Below are 9,119 nucleotides of genomic sequence, written 5' to 3' on the forward strand. Positions count from 1 at the left end.
AAGACATATGCCATAATAAGTAAGCTGTATGTCCTCCATAGTAAGTCGTATGTCGTATGTTGTATGTGGTATATCGTATGTTGTAAGTCATATGTAGTAAGTAGTATGTCACATGTCATAAATCTTATATCACATGACGTATGCTCTATGTCATATGTCATATATCGTATGTAGTATGTCATAATCCTAAGCAGTTTCTCATATGCAGTATGACGTCTGACATATGATGTAAGACGTAAGTCGTAAGCCATATGAGGTATATATAGTATCTCATATGTCGTATGTCATATGTAGTATGTTGTATGTCATATGAAGTATGTCGTATATAGTATGTCATATGTCATATGTAGTATAACTTCTGAAATATATATTGTAAGATATGTAGTATAACTTCTGAAATATGTTGTAAGAAGTAAGTCGTAAGTCATATGTCATATGTCATATGTAGTATGTCATATGCCATATGTCATATGTAGTATGTTTTATGCCATATGATGTATGTCATATGTCTTATTTAGTATAACGTTTGACATATTATGTTGTTCCACCTTCTCTCTTGATATTATTATTATTTTTATTATATTTAAAATAGATGCAGACACTTCAGGTGCACTTCGGGAGATCCTGTCTGACACTTCATGGTCTCAGGAGTAATTTTATGGAGAAGAGGCTTTCCTGCCTCCTTCGATCGAGAATGAAGAGGGCATGGAGGTTGCCTACATTGATCTGTAGGAACCAGCTATTGCGTGGCACGTGTCCCTCTTACGATGCCATTCCGGCTTTGGAGGGCGATGTGGGCTCTGAGTGTGAAACCTCAGTGAGGGTTAGCCAATATCAGAAGGAGAAGGACCTGTAATCAAAAAAATAATGCTACCCTGTGTTAATCCAATTATGAGAGGTTGCTTCAGGGATGAGTGGTTTGGGTGGATGGCTTCGATAATGTTTTAAGGAGCTCTAAAGGGAGATACCTGATGGTGGATAAAATTGAAAGACAGGGTCTATGGTGGTGATGTCCTCATACTTGTTGGCTCTTCTTTGTCCACCAAAAACTCTCAGCCTTTCAAAGAATTTTAAAGAATGTTGTGCACTTGTCACCTAACCTTGAAATGGAGTGACTTAGGGCTGTGATCTGTCCAGTAGATTTATGAACTTCCCAGGTGTTCCACGGGGAAGTCATGTCAATTAGTGATTGGATTTTGTCAGGGCTCGCTTTTATGTCTTCAAAAGTTATGATTTAGCTTAGGAACTTGCCACTCGAGGCTCCTACCATAAATTTTAGAGGGTTCAACCTCATGTTATACCTCCTTAAAGTTTTAAAGTTATTTTAGATCCTTTAAATGTTGTTATGTCATTTAGCTTTTTATGAAGACATCATCGATATAGACCGCAATATTTTTTTCCTTTTTGGTTTTCAATAATTATATCCATGAGACTCTGGTTGCCTCAACATTCTTAAGCCTAAATGATATTGCACTATAGCAAAACACACCCTTAATGTGATGAAAGCAGTTTTTTTTGCATCCGCTAGATCCTGATCTGATGATAGTTAGAAAAAACATCTAGGAAACTCATTACAGAGTATTCCATAGCTGCATCCACCAGAACGTTATCGGGTAGTAGTCCTTTGGGCAGGTAGCATTAGTTTGTAAACACATCCTCCATTTCCCATTGGCCTTTTGGACCATGACTATGTTTGACAACCAGTTGGGGTATTAAAATTCTCAGATATACCCTTCCTCACACAATTTCAACACTTCTTCCTTGATGGGTACAGTCAGTGTGGAGACCGAGTTCCTCGCCTTCTGCTTAATGGGTAGGATCATCAGAAATACGTTCAGCCTGTGAAAGGTAACATTAGCCGGTATCCCTGACATCTCTGCAGTGGACTAGACAAAAACATAAGTCTCAAAGCATATTAAATAACAATAATGTATGTCCTATGTCAGAACCTTCACTTATTAGAAAAAGACTTATCAGACTCACCCTCGCCAATTGGGACCTTTCGGGTGGCCTTATTGATCTCAAGACAATCCTCACTTCAGTTTAATAGTTCGAGTGGCTCCTAGTCTACACTGCTGACCGCTCGAAGGTAGCAGACACGTGATTTCTCTTAGTCTCCGCAAACAGTGATGACCTCCCCATTCCCTGAGAACTTCCCCGCGACATGGTAAGTATGCACTATAGCTCTGAAACCGTTCATTTGTGGGAGACCAAAAATGGTGTTGTTAATCATAGGCAAATTCAAAATCAATAAATCTTCCATCTCTATGTACTGCTTTTCTCCTTCCACTCAGATGAAAACCAATGGTATTGTGCCCAACGCCTCATTCCTTTCACCCAAAAAACCAAAAAGTGAGCTGGCTAGGGATACCAATCGGTTAGCCCAAGGATTAAGTTTAAGAAGGCTGACTTCAACAAAATGTTCGTGGAGCTGCCAGTGTCGATGTGGATACTCCCATCTTAGAAATTACTGATAATTCCTGTAACAATTATAGCTTAGTCATAGGGGTTTCTCCATTGGGGAATGTCGTCGTTGGTGAATGTGATGGGGGACAGTCTTCTCCCATTTGTACGGACGTGAGGTTGCATAACTCGATCGTTTTGGTTCTTTTCTATGAGCCCAACATAGGGGGATCAGTTCCTCTAAGGATGACCGAGACTATCTCGATGAGGTGGACGATGTATTTTCGAACGAGTTCAGTCATGGACTCTGAGGTCTATATCACTTCCAAACGATGGTTCTCTCTTTGTTGGGGATCTATGCTGGCTACTATTCTTTGGTTGCTCTTCTCTCTGGAATTATTATGCTCCTCTTCTTATTGATGACATGACTCTACATTCACTGCACTTTCTAGGATGTTTAACCTCAAAATTTACTAGGAGACACGTTTAAGGAATAGAGCACCGCTGATGAGAGAGGGAGGGAGAGCAATAACACAATATGGAATAATAAGATTATATATCCTCTATTAGTGGGAATGACACACTATTTATAGAAATGGATTAATACAAGTTTACACATTTTACCCCTCCAATATGCAGGCAAGACGGGGTATTTCAGCCCGTGTGTAGATTTGGCCGGTGGGGCTTAGAGGTATAAGTGGTGCCTACGAGTCCAAGCAGTTGCAAGAGCGGGCGACTGCGTATTGAAGGCTTTCACTATATCTTCTAGAGACGTAGGGTTCCACTATTGTTCTTTGATCTTTCTGCGTGGCGACGTGGTTAATTAGATCCTCTAGAGACGATTTTTCCCCTTGTTCATCTAAGGTACCTTGAGCATATGACGTCACCTTTTCTATTATTGTAGGGATGTCTTTGTAAATCGTGCTTACATGTCTTTGATGTACGCGTATATTTTATAATTTTAATCTTAAAAATTACTTTAATTTTTTTTAATTCATTGATTTAAGGAAATTTTATTTTTTAAATATTAACCCTAAAGAGAGTTCTCTTCCAACACGTTTGGGATGTAGGACTCGTGCGTCCTAGATTGAGAAAAAAATTTTTGTACAGAAGATGTACGCAGCGCCACGTACGTTTTGAGGGTTATACAAAGAGTATAAGGGAGATATCCATATTATACACCATCGTAAGCTCCATTTAACCTTCTACAACTTATCTGTAACCTATAAATAAATTCTTAATATATGCAAATAGAAGCGCGAAACTTATTTATAGGTTAAAAATAGATTATAAAAGATTACATGAAGGTTACAAGAAGGTATAACACAGATATAATCCTATTATAAACCCTGTATTATACATAAAACAAAAATTTTCCATTCCCAAAACTTATTTATAGGTTAAAAATAGATTATAAAATATTACATGAATGTTACAAGAAGGTATAACACAGATATAATCCCATTATAAAGCCTGTATTATACATAAAACAAAAATTTTCCATTCCCATGCTCTCTCTCTCTCTCACCTTCGGATTAGCCATCTTTTTTCAGACGCGCTCTCCTTTTGTTTTGACCAGCTGCCTTCGTCTATTGCAGGTGTTGGAATCTTGAGTTCTGTTTTAAGGATTGCTAGGTTTATGTTTATTATTGTCAACTGGGATATCACGCAATTGAAAACCGGCATTTTTATACGTATAACGGGATCGATCCTCTGCGTTGACTGCGAAGAGACCAGCAGAGCTTCAAGATACTCGCTTTGATTCTAGTCACAATACCTTCGATCCGATAAGATGGCGGACGTAAACTTCGAATCTCTGGCGGAGGCGACGTCCGGTGCTGTGGGGGCTCTGGTGAGCACAACCGTGCTCTACCCACTCGACACATGCAAGACAAGGTATCAGGCCGAGGTGGGATCGCACGGCCAGAAGAAGTACAGGTATAGGATCATCTCATCCCCCTCTTTAGGTCAATGAATTGTTCCCTCACTTGGCTTTTTGGTGCTTTTTAGATCATAATCGCATGGCTCTTTGATTTTAAAATTAGGAAATACACATATTTTGATTTCAGTTAGGGCCAAAATATGTGATAAAGTTGTCACTTTTTTTTGTTTCTTGCTTGGAATGCGGTGTTTCTGTGGGAGAAGCTTGGAATCAAGATGTCGTTGATTTGTAACTGAGAGATCTTGCATGGTTATATAGTTTGGGGACTAAATTTTATTTTGGAACTTTGAAACTAGTTATGTAACTCTTTTGGTAAACTATTGGGAGTATGCAGGATTTTTTTGTAAGAAGAATTACCAATCTCTGATTTTGTATATCTATTTTAAAGGTTGGCTACAAAGATGACACGCAATTATAGATTCTTTAAGGCAAAATGGCCCTTCTTTCCATGCAGGAAAGTTATTTTATTTTGATCATTCTTGTAGTTCAAAAAAGACATGGGATATGTCAATGAGTTTGCACAAAAAGCACTCTATGGGCATGGAATGTATCTTTTTTTGTAAGGTTCTTTACAATAATATATTTTTTTTTCTTTGGTTGAAATCATGGAATATCTCTTTTTGTTCGATGGAAATAGAGTTTTGTGGATTCACCCACGAATTGGAAGATCATTTCTTGATCTTTGAGCATCTTAAAGGGTTCAATGTGACTATTATCATTTCGGCTAGTGCAAAAGTTGAGGAATTTCCATTGTCGGGTGGTTTTTCAATAAAAGATGAGTGGGATACTTAGTAAGAAGTCATAAAAGAGAAATCTAAGATATTATAGATTGCTCGTGGTTAATATGAATGGAGATAAAAACTTTCCCAAGATTTTTGTCAAGATTTTGATCATCTATATGCTATGGGGGACAAACTTCATTCAAATTTGTGTAAGTTTCTAATAATCAGTTCCTTTGCATGAATAATTGCTGTATTTCCTCGTGAATTGCTTGAGTTCTTTCACATTTCTTATATAATTATTTATAGATTAGCACCTCAAGATACTTTGATGGAATTAAAGAATTCATCTTGGTAGCTTTGATGGAAATAAAAAATTTATCTTGGTAGAAACCTTGAAACCAATGGGAGTATTAGAGAGAGGTGAGCTTTCTCGTTAGTCCACATGCTAGGGTTTCCAATTCATTGTTCTCTAGCTCCAAGATTGAAACTCAAGAGTCATCCCAACTCTCATATCAAAGATGTCATTGGGATAAGAATCAAAGCAGGGGACCTCTTTGTTGCTCCTATCTGACCTTTTATGTTCTACGTACAAATTAGTACCCTTGCATGGATAGAAAATCACTGTATGAACAATAGGAGGATTAAAGAGAGGTGAGATTTCTTGTTAGTCCGCATGCAAGGGTTTCCAATTCATCGTTCTTTGGCTTCAAATTGAAACTCCGGAGTCATCCCAACTCTTAGATCAAAGATGTCATTGGGATGAGAATCAAAGTAGGGGACCTCTTTATTGCACCTATTTTGCCTTTTATGTTCTAGGTACAAATTAGTACCCTTGCATGGATAGAAAATTACTATGAACAAAATCTAAATTGACAAATGTCACTTATTAGGTATTTACTACTATACTCCTCAAAATATATTTTAGAAGAGAACCCATGTTCATGTTCAAGCCAACATGCTAAGGTTTTTCCCACATTTGAGTCATAGTTTGGGTATGGACCCGCTTGCTAATAATGTTTCAAATAATAAAGGCCAAATTATTCTTCGTGGCAAAACTAAAACCAATATCATATCGAGTCTTGTCCAATAAGATAGTCTCTGAGAGCGATTTTATTTTATAAAAAAATTCTCTTTTCTAAATCTCCATAGGCTTGGTTTAATAGCATAGAAAGTTTAATAGGACAACTTTTTTCTCTTTTCTAAACCAGTAGCTTCTTCAACCTCCTTTATTTTTGGATTTTTAATGCTCCTAACGTTTTGAGGCATTTTGAATTTTATATACTAATCTACTGTTACCCCACCTTATCTCGCGGCATAATGGTGTTTCCTATCAATCCATGCCATTCGTGGTAGTTTACCTGACAAATTGGGAGTTGTAGCCATTATAGTTGTAATTTTTTTGTCTTTGTTGGCTTTACCTTTCTTGAACAGTATGCTTACACATAGATTAAGTTTTCAATCAATTCACTAAGGAATATGGGTGGATCTGATGTTATCTTGTGAAGGCACCATTTATTATTAATGGAAAAAAATCTTTTTCTTTTTGCACATTTTCTTTGCCACAACACTCATTTTGTGATTGGTTAAACTAGGATTTTCAAATCTGTACATGAATGAGACTAATCACACCTGCTAAGTTAAAAATTATAAAATTAATCATTTTTTCATTGACGAATGATTTTTGCACTATTCATTTACAACAAATAAGTGACCAACTTTATTAATAGTGTTGAGATAGGGAAAATGACTGTACTTATACTATAGGAGACGATTGTATGGTTGGACTTCCAATTTGGAGAGCAGACCATGCAAGCTTAGTATGGATTTTGAATCTTCGTTTGCTAACTAACTAGGACATGAGACATTAAGTTATCCATCCATTTCACTTAACAAACTAAAACTAATATTATGGTCTACACATGCCAACATACATGAATTAACATCAAAATAATTGTCTGTACGAGCCCTTCAAGATAACAACACTCCTATTATGCCATCAAAACCTACAAATAACAAAAGCATCAGGTAATCTAAGAATCTTTATAATGGAGTGCCTCACTTACCTCTTTTAATTGTATCAAAAATGTTATTCACAATTCACAATAACTTTCAGTCTTTGGAAAAGTACCTGGAACTTAAAATAGGACACCTAGTCCTAGATTAGTTTCAATGAGTTGCCCTAGAATCTGCCAAAGATTGGAGGGAGAAAAAAGAGGTGAAGCATTTCACTGGCATTAGTGAAAATGATAATATCTTCTTCAAGAAGAGAAGGAATTGCTATGAATTGATAGCCCTAAAGAAAAAGGCACACTAATTGGAAGGAAAGCACTAACATGAACTACTTTAACCATTGTGCTTGTGAATGTGAGCACTTTCATCAAATCCTTAGAATTTAGCTCCTACCAACATCCTCATTCCATTGTGCTTCCTACTCATTGAACAAAATCAAAATTTTTTACTGACCATTTTTTATCAAATTAGAGGGTATTGCATGTCACCACAAAACCATGGTTTACTTAGTGGCTAAGTTGAATTTTTCATTTAAATAGAATTCGTTCTTTTTTATAATCCATTTTCAAACATTGATTAATTCCTCTAAGAGGAATGCCTTAAATGTTTTGGCAGAACTCATACCATATCGTACACTGATGAGCTTGACTTATTTTTTAGTGGATCAATTGGGGGTCTCTGGACTAGGTTAGATTGGGAAATATTAAAGCTGAAATGTGCTTAGTTTCTTAGTTGGCTATAAATTGAAAGCATGAAAAAGGCAACGTTCTCTCTGTAGGCCAAAAGAAAATATTTCACTTACACCCTCAACTTTAGTCAATCATCATGTGCTAGTTCTTGATCTTTAGTATTTTTGTGTTGTATCTTTCATTAGGGCCTCAAAGGAATTGAGACAACCAATTTTCTATCAACCAGTGAATTCCTTTTTGGAAAATCGTGCTCTTGAAGGACAACATTGGGATAGTTGATAAAACATATTTGATGAAAGTTAGCCTAACATAGTGAAGAATGCCATCTCTGAACTTGTTGAAGGATCTTGTCCATAATAACAAAGAAGAATGTATTTTTGTATCTACCATATATAAAAGGAATACCAAAGGCATTAAACTGGAAATTTGTTGGTTGAATATCTTATTGTGTTGGCAATCAGTGCCTCTAGTCTAGCAGGGGATTTAGATGCCAACTTGAAATAACTTTGTGTGTAATGAAAAACTTTTGAGATTTGAAAGAGATTAGAAGGACCCTACTAAGGGCCTCTTTAGCATTGCTGAGAGGTGGTGATGGCATTGGGCTTTTTTGTTGCAACTCCCCATGATGAATTGAAGAAGCCATTTTCTTTTCCAGTGTATAAATAAAAGGCTAACATCACATGAATGTATTTGATCCAATTGGTGTGAAAATGCCTTCATATTAAAAAGAGAAACACATTATCTATATCAACCCCTTACCGTAACCCCAGTATACCATAGCAGTGTTTCTAGCTCAACAATTTCTATTAGACAAATGGCATGAGCAAGATGCTTTTAATTAAATTTTGAGCCTTCTTTTAGCAATGTTGAATTGTGGTGATGTCATTGGGCCTTTTTTTGCAAATCCCCATGATGAATTGAAGAAGTCATTTAATTTTTCAGTGTATAAATAAAAGGCTAAACATCACATGAATATATTTGATCCAATTAGTGTGAAAGTGCCTTTGTATTAAAAAGAGAAACACAATAGCTATACCGTAACTCTAGCATGACATAGCTGTGTTTCTAGCTCAACAATTTTTTATTAGACAAATGGCATGAGCAAGATGCTTTTAAGAGGAGTTTGAGCTTTCTTATAGCATCAAAACATCAATGAAATAGTCTTATTTAAAACATGTTCTCATAATTAGGGTTGTCAATTTGGCTCATTCTTCATGAACAGCTCGTGTTTGGCTCGTTAAGCAGCTCGTGTTCGGTTGGTTCGTTAAGCCTAACGAGCCGAAGACGAACAAATTTTTAAGCTCGAAATGTAAACGAGCCGAACACGAACAACAGTTTGTTCGCTCGTGTTCG

General features: G+C 36.5%; 1 protein-coding gene across 1 annotated transcript in view; it reads left to right on the plus strand.

The window, feature by feature from the left end:
- The first annotated feature begins 3,916 nt into the window (after positions 1-3,916).
- Positions 3,917-9,119, plus strand: part of LOC110023923 (peroxisomal adenine nucleotide carrier 1-like) — a 39,225-nt gene continuing 34,022 nt past the window's right edge. The window contains exon 1 of the mRNA XM_020723580.1: positions 3,917-4,341. Coding sequence (XP_020579239.1) covers positions 4,196-4,341 — 146 coding nt within the window. The 5' untranslated portion in view covers positions 3,917-4,195. The remainder of the gene's footprint in view (positions 4,342-9,119) is intronic.

This window comes from Phalaenopsis equestris, unplaced genomic scaffold, assembly GCF_001263595.1.
Source record: "Phalaenopsis equestris unplaced genomic scaffold, ASM126359v1 Scaffold000236, whole genome shotgun sequence".
NCBI lineage: Eukaryota > Viridiplantae > Streptophyta > Magnoliopsida > Asparagales > Orchidaceae > Phalaenopsis > Phalaenopsis equestris.